The sequence below is a fragment of the Octopus bimaculoides genome, chromosome 11 (genome assembly GCF_046866305.1).
Source record: "Octopus bimaculoides isolate indiv1 chromosome 11, ASM4686630v1, whole genome shotgun sequence".
Classification (NCBI taxonomy): Eukaryota; Metazoa; Mollusca; class Cephalopoda; order Octopoda; family Octopodidae; genus Octopus; species Octopus bimaculoides.
Genome location: NC_142938.1, coordinates 68,700,487 through 68,717,948, shown reverse-complemented (window position 1 = coordinate 68,717,948; position 17,462 = coordinate 68,700,487). Strand labels below are relative to the sequence as shown.

General features: G+C 37.2%; 1 protein-coding gene across 9 annotated transcripts in view; it reads left to right on the top strand.

Annotated features, from left to right (window-relative positions):
• Positions 1-17,462, top strand: part of LOC106879700 (calpain-9) — a 154,712-nt gene that overhangs the window by 91,890 nt on the left and 45,360 nt on the right. For all 9 annotated transcript variants that reach the window (XM_089360309.1, XM_089360306.1, XM_089360303.1 and 6 more), the window contains 5 exons: positions 658-755; positions 6,653-6,730; positions 11,619-11,794; positions 14,325-14,488; positions 16,495-16,709. In XM_089360309.1, coding sequence (XP_089216435.1) covers positions 658-755; positions 6,653-6,730; positions 11,619-11,794; positions 14,325-14,488; positions 16,495-16,709 — 731 coding nt within the window. The remainder of the gene's footprint in view (positions 1-657; positions 756-6,652; positions 6,731-11,618; positions 11,795-14,324; positions 14,489-16,494; positions 16,710-17,462) is intronic.

Sequence of the window (17,462 nt, the reverse complement as noted above, 5' to 3'; positions counted from 1 at the left end):
AAAATTATTTTACTAACCTACAATTTCTAAGAACTTTTATGCATGTTCCACATCTATACAGGTTCTTTATTCCTTTTCCATGTATTTTTTTACTTTTGGTGGGAGGGTAGTATATGTAAATGTATATAAATATATATAAAATAATATTTGCTTCTAACATTTCAAATTGTATAACTTTCTCAGTGATCTCACATACACATGCACATATGCTTTTCTTTTGAAAAATTATTTCAAATTTTTTGCTTGTTTTCTCCTTCTCCATATACTTAATAAGTCGAGCACAAGAAAGCCGAGTAACAAGAAATGGAATAAATTTTATATTAATTTTTGGATTTTGAAAAAAATATCTTTCTTTTATATATATAGACATAAAAGTTTTAAAAATTTAATTTTATTAAATTTATATAGAAATAAAAAGAAGGTGGATTAAATTTAGCAAAAACCAGAAGAAAATATTAAACATTGCTTTAATCTCTTAATGATTAAAGTTATTCACTGTAAAAATTTATATATATATATATGTGTGTTTGTTGTACTATTGTAAGTAAATAATAATTACATTGAATTAAGTTATATTTTCCATTAGATTTCCAATGTTTTTTAATTGAAAATATTTTATCGCATCATATTACTAAATCTGTGTTTCTTGAACCAAAGGTTGAAATTGAAACTCCAAGAAAGAAAGGCAAAATACCAATGGTGAGGATTCGTAACCCATGGGGTGAAAGTGAATGGAATGGTGCATGGAGTGACCAGTGAGTTTTTGCTTGTTTTTCTCTTATATCACTATCATATCTCATCTTCTTCCCCGACCAAAATATCCAGCCACATTAAAATTAGCTACCTCTGTTTTTACACATTTGTTTGATTCATCATCATAATCATCAGCATTATCCATTTTTCTAAACTTCTCCAGGTCAGGTGTTCGCCATCATTAACACCTCACTTATCTGCTATCACCCTCAATGTTCTCACATATTTACTGAAACCTCTCTTATATTTCTCTCCATCGATTGCTACAATCACTTTTAGCTTGCCCACTCACCCAGTCCAAACTTCGGTTTCACTTCACCTATTCTCACCACCCCTAATGTCGCTGTGGGCATGTCCTGACTCATCTTCACGATCATCTCTCTCATTATTACTCTCCTTATCTTATCTCACTTTCTACTTCACTTTCCTTTTCTTTTCAACTGGGGTATCCATGTATGAACAGCAAGACCCCTATCTCTGTCCCTCTATACCTTTAATCTCTCAAAAGATACAAAGTCACGTTAGAATAAGTTTATTTGTAGGGCTTAAGTAATACAATAGGGAGTTATACAATAGTGAGACTATAGTGGATTATAATTAATTGCTTAGTGTTAGCATCAATTGTGTAAGGAGGGAAAAACATCTCCATTGTTTTCTCACCTTATCATAGTAAAGTGAATATTATAATTAGGCAAGTTACACATACACACACATGCTCATGTGTGTACACACACACACACACACACACTCACATGTACACATTATGAAAACAATGAATGCTAAAAGAAAGAAGACAAGATGGAGGAAACAAATTGTAACTAATACTACTCTGAGGACTCTTTGCCAATTTTTTTTTTTTTTTTCGCTTTTTTGTCTTGCAAGGTACTTGGTGACCCTGTCATTGCTGGTGCCATGTAAAAAGCACCCAATACACTTTGTAAAGTGGTTGGTATTAGGAAGGGCATCCAGCTATAGAAACCATGCCAAAACACACAATAGAGCCTGGTATGGCTTCCAGCCTTGCCAGTTCCTATCAAATTGTCCAACCCATACCAGCATGGAAAACAGACGTTAAATGATGATGATGATTACTAAGCAACATTTAAACTTATGTTTCGGTTATTTGACTATCTGGTTCATGACCTAATTCTATTCAACATGTTACATAATTGGTAAGCTAGAAGTTATGCACAAAACAATTTCAGTTACATAAAAAGCAAAAAGGCTATAGAAATACAGTCACATGCATAAATACATAGCAACACAATGGCTTTCAAATAGTTATGATAATAGTTAGTAGTGCAAACTACATTCACATACCTTTCACTTTTTTAGATGGTAGGGTGTGATTTGAAAGAGATTTGGCTGCCTTTTCTTGTATAATATCTGGTGGTAACCAAACTGCAATTAAAGGAGGTTAACTTACTTGGTTTGAGTGGAAATGTGAGAAAGATTTTTATATTCCATTTCCCCTGTGTAAAACAATATATGTACTCTGTATTTTTAAATATATTTTTTATTATTATGCACCCTTTTAAAGCCTAGCCAGGCTCATGGGCCCAATTTCCCGGTTTGTATGGCATATGTGTGTGTGTGTGTGTGTCCCAGCTGGATGGGACGCCAGTCCATCGCACCATTACTCAAGAAACAGGAAGAAAGAGTGAGAGAAAGTTGGGGTGAAAGAGTACAACAAGGGTTGCCACCACCCCCAGCCAGAGCCTCGTGGAGCTTTAGGTGTTTTTGCTCAATAAACACACACAGCACCTGGTCTGGAAATCAAAACCACGATCTTCTGACCACGAGTCCACTGCCCTAACCACTGGGCCATTGCGCCTCCACAATTTTAAATATATATAAAACTTAAAGCACAGGCATAAGAAGTTCACTTCATAACCATGTTTCAGGTTCACTCCCACTACACAATACCTTGAGCAAGTATCTTTTATTATGGTCACAGACCAACGAATGCTTTGTGAATGTGTATATGTCTTCATATATGTGTGTGTATGTGTATTTGTGTATGTGCTTACCCATCCCAGACTCCACCACCACCACTTGACAATCAGTATACATTTGTTTACATCCCCATGATTTAGCAGTTCAGCAAAAAACACTGATACAATATGACTTCAAACAAGATGAGTACTAGGGTCAAGTTAGTACTCCAGCATGGCTGCAATAGTATTGGGTTGTCCGGAAAGTTCGTGCCGATTTATAGTAGCTTACCTTTCAACTTATTTGCCATGAAACCACCTCAATTCTGGGAAGAGGGTATTTTCAAGTTAAAGGGAAGATGGAGACGCATTGTGCAACAAAATGGTTCATATTTGGTTGATTAAAAATGTAATGGCAAGTATTTATTGACCTTTTTCTTTCCTTTAAAAATCGGCACAAACTTTCCGGACAACCTAATACAATGACTAAAACAAGTAAAAGAATGAAAAACAGATATTACCATAATTTGGGTTTATATGCAATGGAAACATAAGTGCTGATTCTAACCAATCTTGAAAACAATGCAGTTTAAACTAAATGAAATTTGTCTGTTAATTGCCAGGAACTTGTAAACCATGCTCATGTTGAGAACAAATATATTTCATTCTTTTTTTTGTTTCATTCTGTGCCAAACATATTGAAAAACATCCTACAAATAAGTACATAACAACATTATGACTTTCAAATATTGGTGGTTGTAATAATAGTAGCCATTGTCATAATTGTCATCGTCATTTTCATCATCATCATCACCATCATTATTTTAATATCCTTTTTTCTGTGCTTATGACTATTATGCGAAATGAGGACAAAGTGACACAAACACACACACACACACACACACATATACATACTGTTGTGTGTATGTGTGTCTATATTTGCTTCTTGCTTGCTTCATGTTCTTGCTTGATGGGGCTGGGGTCATCCAAGGTTTGTAGTCCCAGGGGCATCATCATGCATAGAGCTGATAAGTATACATATGTGTGTGTGTGTGTGTGTATGTGTAGATAGATAGGTAGATAGATAGGTAGATAGATAGGTAGATAAATAGGTAGATAGATAGGTAGATAGATAGATAGATAGATCGATCGATAGATAGATAGATAGATAGATAGATAGATAGATAGATAGATAGACATCTTTCAATTTCCATCTACCAATCTACCAAATCCACTCACAAAACTTAGGCAGGCCTGGGGCTATAGTAGAAAGCACCTTCCCAAACTGCCATGTGGTTGGGAAACAATTTTCTTAACCTCACAGCCGTGCCTGTGTCTCTTATCTAGTCCGAATACAAATCATATTTGTATAGAAATACATTCAGATAATAGGATATATACATACATAGCAAGACATTATCTTTCGCATATTAATGTTAAAACAATTACTAATGCAAATTATATGCCACTTCTGATTCTGTATATAGAGAAATAATTCACACACACATTAACACATAGTAACTCACTGTATTTCAGATATTGGTCATTATAACATTAGTTTCAAATTCTGGTGTAAGGCCGGCAATTTTAGAGGAGGTGACAAGTCGATTACATTAACCATAGTGCTCAACTGGTTCTTGTTTGAAAGTTGACCTCGATGGAATTTGAATCCAGAAAGTAAAGACAGATGAAATGCTGCTAATAATTTTTCCCAGCATGCTAACAATTCTGCCAGCTCACTGCCTTAATTGGTCGTTATGATATTAGTTAATAGCAAAAAATTTATAAATTTATAGGCGCAGGAGTGGCTGTGTGGTAAGTAACTTGCTTACCAACCACATGGTTCTGGATTCAGTCCCACTGCGTGGCACCTTGGGCAAGTGTCTTCTACTATAGCCTCGGGCCGGCCAAAGCCTTGTGAGTGGATTTGGTAGACGGAAACTGAAAGAAGCTCGTCATATATATGTATATATATATTTGTATGCGTGTGTATATGTTTGTCCCCCCAACATCGCTTGACAACCGATGGTGGTGTGTTTACGCCCCGTAACTTAGCGGTTTGGCAAAAGAGACCGATAGAATAAGTACTAGGCTTACAAAGAGTAAGTCCTGGGGTCGATTTGCTCGACTAAAGGCGGTGCTCCAGCATGGCCGCAGTCGAATGACTGAAACAAGTAAAAGAGTAAATGATATTGTCTACTTAAGTGAAGGCATGTCTGTGTGGTTAAGAAGCTTTGTAGCAACATGGGTATGGGTTCAGTCCCACTGCACTGTAGGTTAGGCAGATGTCTTTTACTAAAGACCACTTGGGCAAGTGTCTTCCACTATAGCCCTGGGCCAACCAGGGCCTTGTAATTGAATTCAGTCAATGAAAACTGTGGAAGTCCATCATGTGTGTGTGTATGAAAATATATACTCTTTTACTTGTTTCAGTCATTTGACTGCGGCCATGCTGGAGCACTGCCTTTAGTCGAGCAAATCGACCCCAGGACTTATTCTTTGTAAGCCTAGTGCTTATTCTATTGGTCTCTTTTGCCGAACCGCTAAGTTACAGAGATGTAAATACACCAGCATTGGTTGTCAAGTGATGTTGGGGAACAAACACAGACACACAGATACACACACACACATATACATATATACGACAGGCTTCTTCAGTTTCCATCTACCAAATCCACTCACAAGGCTTTGATCGGCCTGAGGCTATAGTAGAAGACACTTGCCCAAGGTGCTACACAGTGGGACTGAACCTGGAACCATGAGTTGTGCAGGGAAGAGAGAGAGAGTGAGAGAGAGAGAGCAACAAATGGAGCCTTGCTTATCTTTGATTTAGGTTTCAGTTCAGTCTGTGTTAAGTTCACAGTGAGCTGATCCATTGTTTTAAATCAACTACAAAAAACCAATGTTGAAATTGCTGGGAGCTTTACACATCCTGGTTTCCCTGGGTATTTTATTACTAGATTTCATTTACATACTTCACCGACTTTATCAAAAGAACACAAGCATCCCCCATAACCCGTTTCAAGGCCTGTGGAATTAAGTTTTCCCTGCTGATCAGAAAGCTAACCTAAATGTTTACACACAGTGGACTCGGCTAAAGTCACCTAAGGGCCTGATGGTGATTTTGTACCAGGTGATAGGTTAACTCTTTTAATGCCAACTAAATTGCCCCCAGTTTTATGACACAAACCTCCTGTTGTATTTTGATCTAAATTGAAATTTCTCATCAAAATTTTATGTTAATTTGTTAATTTAATTTTATGTTAATTTTATGTAAACTTGTAATGTTATGTTAATTATGTTAATTTATGTTATGTTAACAAAGGCAGTGTATTTCAACAGAGGAAGTTGTGTAGCTTAGTGGTTAGGGAATCTGGCTCATGATTGTAAGGTCATAAGGTCGATTCCCAGCAATGCATTGTGTCCTTGAACAAGACACTTCATTTCACATTGCTCCAATTCACTCAGTTGGTGAAAATGAACCATACCTGTTGTTGAAAGTGTCAGCCTTGTCACATTCTGTGTCACACTGAATCTCCCTGAGAACTAACTACATTAAGGGTACGTGTGTCTGTGGAGTGCTCAGCTACTTGCACAATAATTTCACAAGCAGGCTGTTCCATTGATTGGATCAAGTCGAACCCTTGTCGTTGTTGTTTTATTTCAACAGAAAAATGGTAACAAATGGGTTGAGTCTGCTTTTGTTTAACTATGAACCAGCTCTGATTCAGCTGCTGTATGATCAAATGGTAAAACATCAGTTACATGAAGCTTCCATTACCACCTACCTCACTTCATTAACAGCAAGGTGCAGCAGAGGAATCTGTTGGAGGATTTTCTGCATCATCTTGTAGTTAAAACATGAAATTTGGTTACTATTCTCTTGTTTACATCAAATGTATTGAACTCTGTATTTCTTGTTCAGTTTAATTTCTAATTAATTCAACATCTTTTTCTATCTTCAGATCTGAAGAATGGAAATTTATCAGTCAAGCTGAAAGAAATGAAATTGGTTTGGTGTATGAAGATGATGGCGAATTTTGGTAAGTGATTCCTTGGATAATCTATAATTTGTTTGCAGAAAGGATACTAGCATCTCCTTCACTGATCTCTCATCATCATTTTATGCCTGTTATCCCTGTTTGCTAATAAACTGAGGTGTATTTTATCATGTCATAAGCACAAAGGAAGCTATTGGCACATAGATTAAACAATACCATGTACAACTATGTAATTTATTCAAAATTGTAAAATAATGGTAAATTGAGAATTATACTAGGAGAATCCTAGACTATTGGGTAAATTGCCTTGCAGTATATAAATACATTCATTTCAGTTCTAAGTCCAATTCATGCTAAGGTCAACTTGCTGTTCATCATCCAAGTTAATAAAATATCAACCAGTCAAGTATAGTAGGACTGGGGACACTGATAGAATCAGTTATTCCCTTCCCCAAATTACAGGCCTTGTGCTTATGTTAGAAACTATTATTATCATGAAGCAAGGCATTGGTCTGCTAGAATCGTTAGTGAGTTGTGCAAAATGCTTAGCAGCATTTATTCCAACTCTTTACTTTCTAGGTTCAAATTCCACTGAGGTCAGTTTTGTCTTTTATCTTTCAGGGTCAATAAAATAAGTACTAGTTGAACACTGGGGCTGATGTAATTGATTTATTTTCTCCCTTCTCTTAAAATTGCTGGCTTTGTGCCAAAATTTGAAACCATTATTATTATCATGAAGATGGTGGGGTGGCAGAATCATTGGAGCTACAGATAAGAGAGAAGTGTATGACCCGCACACAAGTGTACAAGTAGTTCAGACATTTCCAAAATGGACAAAAAAATGCCAATATTGATGAACATCCTGGGAGACCCACAACCAGCAGAACTGAGAAAAACATTGCAGCTGTGACAGGAAATTGTCAAATCACCATCCGTGAGTTATCAGAGGATGTGCAGATTAGTTACAGTTCAGTTCAGTCCATTATCACAGAAGATTTGGGTAGGAGACGCATGTCTGCCAAGTTTGTGCCAAAATTGCTTTCAGCTGACTGAAAAGATACACAGGTCTCAGTTGCACAAGGTCTCTTTGAATGTGTCAAGAATGATGAAAACTTTTTTGAAAACTTTGCATAGGCCTCTGAGCAGGTATTGCCAAGCTTTTGGCAAAATTTGAAGCAGATTCCCTGCTCAACTTTGTCACGGTCAATGCAACGATCACATGCTGCACACGTTCCTTCCAAGCACTGCTGTAAACAGCAGAAGTAAGCTAGAATGTTAAAACTTAGTGCACATGCACAGCAGAGTTGAAGGTCAATCTGTGCCAAGTGGCTTCACTCTCCATGCTTTAGCTTCGTTATTATGGCAACAGTCCAGATACTTATTGATCAGCCCACATATTTTGTCCCTGAAGCGCTTTCCTCTTGTGTGCATATGTGTGTGTTGTCAGTGTAGTTTGTAATTGTGATGAATTGATACACATTTAAAGCTACTTGTTAGCTTTTGAAGAGCTTGCTTTCTTGTATGTGTGGTGGGGGTGGGGTCTGTACAAGTTTGTGGAGACAATACCTGTGTCAGTTGTCTATGTATAAGTACTTACACTCATTAAACTTATGGTACGACCAACTATAAAAGAAGTTTATAAACAGAACAGAATGACAATTTACATATATATAAATTATGACAAAATATATATATAACAATATATATATATATGACAATATATATATATATACACACACACACACACATATATACACACACATGTATATATGCATATACATATATATATGCATATCATCATCATCATCATCATCATGATATGCATATATATATGTATATGCATATATACATGTGTGTGTATATATGTGTGTGTGTGTGTGTATATATATATATATATATATATGTATATGCATATATATATGTGTGTGTGTATATATATGTGTGTGTGTATACATATATATATATATATATATATATACACACACACACACACACACACACACACACATATATGAAATAAAAACCTTGGAAATTAATGTAGTTGAAAAGATTGACAGGAATAATATGATCTGTTGTTTATTTTGTCTAATTACCAACCCCCAACCCCAACCAGGATTGCCATCTTGTCTTTGAATTATTTTCAAGTGATCTCTATAAACTGCACCTGCAGTCAGTGTTTTCCAATGAAACATTGAGAACAAGGGAGCTGCTATGTGGATGTGGTTGCTAGAAATAGCTATCAAAATCTCCCTCATAAAGCACACCCAATTGTTTTAAAGTCAGTAACAAGGGATGTGGGTACACATGGGATAATGTAGTCCCTAAATAAATTATGTCTATATAAAGACAATGAATAGTTATGACAGTATCATCATTATTATTAAGACAACTAGCAGAAAGATTACTCTGTGGGTGGTTTTCTGCTAGCCACTTGATAATATTTCCATATTTGATTTCCCATTCTAATAATTTTTATGATATTTTGCTTCTAATCATTTCTTTGTATAATAGTGCTCACTTACTTAGTAAATATTGCTTTCATTATTTTATCACAGTTTCTCAAGTTTTACCTTCACCTCAATGCAACATAGAGATTTCAATTCAGCAGCCCATCTGTAAGCTTTGCAGTGTGTGTGAGAGAGAGAGAACATTGCAAACTAAGAATGAAATAAACATGAAATGAAAAATTCATATAAATAAAAGGGCATTACTATAGATGTATAGGCCCCTGACTTTGTTGCCTCATAACATTCAGAAAAATGAATATTTTTTAACAAAATTTTCTACAGTGTCATTTAGATGTTATGGCTTCAGAGTATATAAATTAAAATATTGGAGAGCCTGAGAAGGTTGTTGCTGGCATTTATTCACAGTGATTTTTAAAAAGTTACATAAGCAATAATTCATTTTAATAGCATACTTTTCTGTTAGATGTTTTTTTTCTTACACATACACACGGCTTTGCTTGATTGATTTTGGGGGTAAAAATTTAGATTACAATTTTTTTTGTTGCTTATATTCTGCCAGTGTTACTTTGGCATCATCATTCCATAAAATGTGTTTAATAGGAGAAAAATATTGAACAAATATCAATGCATGTGAGAGTGAAAATGGAGGTTGGTTTGGGTTGTGCTAGAAACAACAGCAAAACTTCCTTTGAATTGTTCACCTTTTCCTATGAAAATATTTACAATTTTTTTTTTTTTACCGTAAAGGCTCTTCCCATGATTTTTAAGCTAAAAAAGAAGAATGGACAAAATCAGTCCAGATAGTTACCATTGCAAGGCTTATAGCATTCCAAACAGCCATAACAAACAAAATCACTTAATCACTTAATTTTTTTTACAAAAATTATACCAGTATATTAAAAAAAACTTTCATTCAATAAATAATGTTTTTACATTAAATATATACTAATAGAATAAACTGTGGGTTTTCCAAATAGTGAATTAAAACTTGAAATGAAAACATTGAAATAGAGAGTAAGAGACTATGCAAATGAAAATGGAATATCCAACAGTGAATGCAACAAATATTTAAATTTGTGAAAAATTGGAGTTCAAAAATTCAATAAAGTTCAGAAATTGTAGGAAATTTCTTGGAACATGAATTTATATAAAAATTTCCAGATGGCCAAGCTTTTAATAATTGCTTTCTTTTAGTACTTTTAGTAACTGTTACATATCTAATTAATAAGAAGCTTTCTCCATTATAATATAGACAAGCTGGCGGAATCATTATTGCTATAATTTTGAATTGCTGTGTTCATTTTACATTCTGAACTTGAAAAAGATAGGCAAGCTGTTACAATATCGTTCAAAGCAAAAAACAATCTATTTCAATTGCATTGCACTCTTCATATTATCTATAATTATTATTATTAAGGTAGCAAGCTGGCTGAATCGTTAGCACACTGGGTAAAATGCTTAGTAGCATTTTGTCCATCCTTACAATCTGAGTTCAAATTCCACCAGAGTCAACTTTGCTTTCCATCCTTTCAGGGTTGAGGAAATAAGTACCAGTTAAACACGGGGGGGGGGGGGGTAATCGACTAGTCCCCTCCCCCAAAATCTCAGGCCTTGTGCCTATAGTAAAAAGGATTATTATTATTATTATTATTATCAACATCATCATCATCATCATCATCATCATCATTAGGGCATCCAGCTGTAGAAACTCTGCCAAATTAGATTGGAGCCTGGTGTTGCCATCCGGTTTCACCAGTCCTCAGTCAAATCGTCCAACCCATGCCAGCATGGAAAGCGGACGTTAAACGATGATCATCATCATTATTATTATTAAGGCAGCAAGCTGGCAGAATTGTTAACATGCTGGACAGAGTACTTAGTGGTATTTTGCCTGTCACTACGTTCTGAGTTCAAATTCTACCAAGGCTGACTTTGCCTTTCATCCTTTCGGGGTCGATAAATTAAGTACCAGTTGTATACTGGGTTCATCTAATTGACTGGCCCCACTCTTTCCAAATTTCAGCCCTTGTGCTTATAGTAGAAAGGAGGAGTATTATTATTATTATTATTATTATTATTATTATTATTATTATTATTATTATTATTAAGGTGGTGTGCTGGCAGAATCGTTAACATACCAAGTGAAATGTTTAGCAGTATTTCATCTGTCTTTATGTTTTGAGTTCAAATTCTGCCATGGTCAACTTTATTTTTCATCCTTTCAGGGTCAATAAATTAAGTACCAGTGAAATACTGGGGTCAATGTTATCGACTAGTCCCCTTCCCACAAACTTCAGGCTTTATGCCTATAGTAGAAAGAATTATTATTATTATTATTATTATTGTTGTTGTTGTTGTTGTTGTCATCATTATTATTATTATTATTATTATTATTATTGTTATTATTATTATTATTATTATTATTATTATTATTTTCTTCTGTTTCTTCTCTGAATTATCAGGATGTCGTTCCAAGATTTTATATCCAATTTCCAAAAACTTGAAATCTGTAACTTGGCTCCTGATTCTCTGGATGAAGATGAGTTGAATGCCAGATCAAAGAAACGCTGGGAATCTACCTGTGAATCTGGCTCTTGGGTAAAGAGAGTGAGTGCTGGCGGTTGCAGAAACTATCTTGGTAATTCTATTTACAGATCTTGAAAAATGCCAATTTTTTTTGTGTCTGTTTTTGTTGTCTTAATTTTCCTCTTTTACTTGTTTCAGCTGTTGGAATTTGTCCATGCTGGAGCACTGCCTTGAAGGGTTTTAGTCAAACGAATCAACCTCAGTATTTACTTTTTTAAGTTTGGTATTTACTCCATCAGACCCTTTTGGCAAACCCCTAAGTTCCAAAAGCATAAGCAATCCGACACTTTGTCAAACACTGAAGGGTGTGTGTTGCGGGGTTGGGGTAGAATGCAAGCATAAAAGTGCATGTGCACACACACAGACACACACACACACACACACACACACACACAAATGTATGTGCATATATATGACAGGCTTCCACACAGTCTCTAACAACTAAATTAACTCACAAAGCATTAGTCAATCAATTAGTCAAGAAGACACTTGCCCAAGATGCTGCACAGTAGGACTGAACCTGAAACCATGCAGTTGCAAAGCAAGCCTCTTAAACATGCATCCATGCTTGCTTATATATATATATATATATATATATTCAAAAGGCAGACTGTATGACGCATGCGTACGAACAACCATGCTACATGGCAGTGAAACATGGGCTGTAACTGCTGAGGACATACGTAAGCTCGCAAGGAATGAAGCCAGTATACTCCGTTGGATGTGTAATGTCAATGTGAATACCCGTCAGAGTGTAAGTATCTTGAGAGAAAAGCTGAACATTAGAAGCATCAGTTGTGGCGTGCAAGAGAGACGATTGCGCTGGTATGGACATGTGGTGAGAATGGAGGAGGATAGCTGCGTGAAAAAGTGCCACACCCTAACAGTTGAGGGAACCCGTGGAAGAGGTAGGCCCAGGAAGACCTGGGCTGAGGTGGTGAGGCAAGACCTTCGTACATTGGGCCTCACCGAGGCGATGACTACGGACCGAGACCTTTGGAAATGGGCTGTGCGTGAGAAGACCCGGCAAGCCAAGTAAGATCGTTGCCAGTGCCCCTGGACTGGTTCTTGTGCGGGTGGCACATGAGATGCACCATTTTGAGCGTGGCCGTTGCCAGTACCGCCTGACTGGCTCCTGTAGGATTTTCGAGCGAGATCGTTGCCAGTGCCCCTGGACTGGCTTGTGCGGGTGGCACATAAAAGACACCATTTCGAGCGTGGCCGTTTTCGTGCGGGTGACACGTAAAAGCACCCACTACACTCTCTGAGTGGTTGGCGTTAGGAAGGGCATCCAGCTGTAGAAACTCTGCCAAATCAGACTGGAGCCTGGTGTTGCCATCCGGTTTCACCAGTCCTCAGTCAAATCGTCCAACCCATGCTAGCATGGAAAGCGGACGTTAAACGATGATGATGATGATGATGATGATGATATATTCTTTTATTTTTTAATTTGTTTCAGTTATTAGACTACGACCGTGCTGGGGCACTGCGTTGGAGAATTTTAGTCAAATAAATCCACTCCAGTACATTTAATTTTTAAATCTGGACTCTTTAGCTGAATTGCTAAGTTACAGGGATATAAACGCACGACCCCCAGTTGTCAAGCAGTAGTGGGGGACATGGATATACACATATACATATATATGCATGATAGGCTTCTTTCAGTTTCCATTTTCAAAATACACTCACAAGGCTTTGGACACTTGCCCAAAATGCCATACAGTGGGACTGAACCCAGAACCATACTCCTAGAGTGACCAGTGGTTTTGCATTCATAAAGTGCTATACGTTATAGACAATGCATCAGGCTCAATGTCGGATGTTCTATGACCGGACATGTTTAACTGCTTGTAAATACACTAGTGCTCTATTCTTTAGAGCATGCTTCTTTTTCAGATATATGATCCACTGACGATATATATACATATACATATATTGCTAGCCACTACACATTCTTTATTTTCTCTCCTTGTTTCTTTCTGTGTTCCTTTCTGTAGAAGAATGTTGGCTCGAAACGTTAAAGACTTTTTCACTTCCCGAGCGTTAAACTAATGCATCTGTTTGTTGTCTACACCACCTGTCTTCGTTTTTTTGTTTTTTGTTTTTGTGAATTCCCCCTATATACATGTGTGTGTATATATATATATATATATATATATATATATATATCATGCTAGTGGCTTCCCAACCACATGGTTCTGGGTTCAGTCCCACTGCATGGCACCTTGGGTAAATGTCTTTTACTATAGCCTTAGGTTGATCAAGGCCTTGTAAGTGGATTTGGTAGATGGAAACTGAAACAAGTCCATCGTATGTGTGTATATATGTGTGTGTGTGTGTGTTTACGTCCCAGTAACTTGGCAGTTTAGCTAATGATTCCAATGAAATATGTATTAGGCTTACAAAGAATAAGTCCTGAAGTCCATTTCTTCAACCAAAAAACCCTTTAAGGCAGTGCTCCAGCATGGCTGCAGTCAAATGACAAACAAATAAAAAAATTTTTTTAATATCTTCAAATCTATTGTTTCACAAACATTTCTGAGACAGTTTGTTTTAATTTATTTATTCATCTTACTTTTTAGATACATTTTGGACCAACCCTCAGTTTAAGGTCTCCCTCACCGATCCTGATGATGATGATGATGACAATATGTGTACTTTGTTGATTGCTGTACTTCAGAAGGACAGACGTAAAATCAAGAAGCAGGGCATTGAAATGCTGACTATTGGTTACATGATTTACAATGTATGTCACTGATAAATGTCGTCTACAAAATATTTAGTTGCTCGCTTTTAGCTTTGTTAATATACAGAATATATGTTGTTGCAAAATATTGGTTCGCCTTCCTGGCATGTGAAAAGACATTCAAGCGAGATCGTTGCCTGTGCCGCTGGACTGGCTCCTGTGCAGGTGGCATGTAAAATACATCATTTTGAGTGTGGCCGTTGCCAGTACCGCCTGACTGGCCTTCGTGCCGGTGTCACATAAAAGCACCCACTACACTCTCGGAGTGGTTGACGTTAGGACGGGCATCCAGCTGTAGAAACTCTGCCAAATCAGATTGGAGCTTGGTGTAGCCATCTGGTTTCACCAGTCCTCAGTCAAATCGTCCAACCCATGCTAGCATGGAAAGCAGACGTTAAACGATGATGATAACGATGATGATGATCTACCTCTTTCTCCATTTCTATCCATCTGCCACTATTTTTCACACTCTCACAAACTTACCCACACATTTACCCTGTCCAATCCTCCGGACTACTTCTCTTGTGTTCACCTTCCTATAACTTAAGAGCATGCCCAGACACCTCTTCATCACCTTCTCTTCTTTTCCAACTGGAGTAGCCCCGTATCTCTTCTGCTGCAAGGTTCCTGTTTCTGCCTCTCTAACAATACTTTAACCTCTCATCACCTGGCATAATACCACTCCCTCTATACTCCACCTCCTCCTCAGTTGAGGGGTCTTGTCTTCCAAGTTTCTTGGCAACCTCACTGCTGTCAGTGCTACAATAAAAAAACAGCCTCCAGTACACTCTGTGAAGTTGTCAGATTTAAGAAAGACATCCAACCATAGAAACTATTCTAAAGCAGACAGTGGAGCTTGGTGAAGTCCTCTGACTCATCACAGATCCTGTCAAACCATCCAACCCATACCAGCACAGAAAATGGATGTTAAATAGTAACGATGATGATGGTAATACATACATATATATATATTCATGTAATGACATATTCAACATGTTCAAATGCACTCGGACATGAGACTTTCCACTGCAAGATAGTCCTGGGTGAAAATAGTCCTCTTGGACATGTGTGTAAACACAAGATGAGCTGTAAATGATGTCACTGGATAATAGAATATATGCCAGCTCCGGTCGAACTGTCCAACCCATGCTAGTATGGACAACAGACATTAAATGATGATGGTGGTGGTGGTGGTGGTGGTGATGATGATGATGATGATGGTGGTGGTGGTAGTGGCGGTGGTGGTGGTGGTAATGGTGGTGGTGATGGTGATGATGATGATGATGCATTTCTGCATTGTTACACTTCACCAGCTACAAACACCAAATTTGTTATTCATGGCCTGATAAGTGATTTATTCATTTGAAAACATCCATACATGCAAGAGTGTGTTTGCGTGTATCATTGTGTTGACATCACACAATGGTCATAGACGAACATCACCATCATACAAGGGGGGGTGCTAAAAAGTTCCTGGCTTTGGGTAAAAGAAAATGCAGGAGATTCAGTTAATTATGGTTTTATTCAACATATCCCCCTCTCAGATTCACACACCTATTACAGCAGTCCTTCAGTTTTTCTAGGCCTTGTGAAAGAACTCAGAAGGTTGGGCCTCCAACCAGGCTTTTCCCTATATCCTAAAAGCCAGGAACTTTTCAGCACCCACCTCGTACAAGTGACGTGGTTTATTGTCAGTCTTCCATGAAAAATATGTCTGGCTGCGGGAAATATTACCTTGCTTGAAAACAGGTGAAGGTTAGTGACAAGAAGGGCCTTCAGCCTTAGAAAAATTTGCTTCTGTCTGGGCCCTCTGACCATGTGAGCAAGGTAAACTGGCCATTAAATATTGATGAAACTAGAACTAAGATGCAGTTACTGATAAAAATCTGTCACCTGAATTAGGAATTGTATTACTTTTCAGAATTTGTGAACTTCTTACCTAATCACACACAGAAATTTAAATTAATCACCAGGCTAATTAGCATTTTCTTAATTTCTTTCTCTAGCTGGGTGAAAATCCCAAGAGTGGGATGCAAGATATGAACTTTTTCAAGTATCATCCATCAAGTGGTAAATCTGCTTCCTTCATCAATATGCGTGAGATTTGTGGTCGACATAAGCTTGAACCGGGTAATTATCTAATCATACCTTCTACATTTGAACCAAACTGTGAAGGAGATTTCCTTGTAAGAGTCTTTACTGAGAAGGCGTCAACAGGAGGGTACGTGATCTACTTTTCTAATCTTATCTTTGGTCTCTGTTCAATATCACCCATGTCTGTAGTTATATTTTCTCTTTATATATATGTATATGTATATATATATATATATATATATATATATATATATATATATATATATATATATATATATATATATATGTGTGTGTGTGTGTGTGTGTGTGTGTGTATAAAGTAAATGTAGAGATAAGCAAGTTAAACAGATCAATATATAATGTATATTAAATATATGAAATACAAAATATGTATATATGTTTACATGCAAAAAGGTCCAACTTACACAGAATACAAATGTCTGTGTCTGTTGGCACTCCGTCGCTTATGACGTCGAGTGTTCCAGTTGATCCGATCAATGGAACAGCCTGCTCCTGAAATTAACGTGCAAGTGGCTGAGCACTCCACAAACACATGTACCCTTAAGTAGTTCTCGGGGATATTCAGCGTGACACAGTGTGACAAGGCTGACCCTTTGAATTACAGGCACAACAAAAACAGGAAGTGAGAGTGAGAGAAAGTTGTGGTGAAGGAGTACAGCAGGGTTCGCCACCATCCCCTGCTGGAGCCTCATGGAGCTTTAGGTGTTTTCACTCACAACGCCCGGTCTGAGAATCAAAACCGCGATCCTATGACCGTAAGTCCGCTGCCCTAACCACTGGGCCATTGCATCTCCACTACAGAATACAAATGATATAGAGAATTAAAGGGGTTGAAGAAAAGTATTACAAATCCAACTGT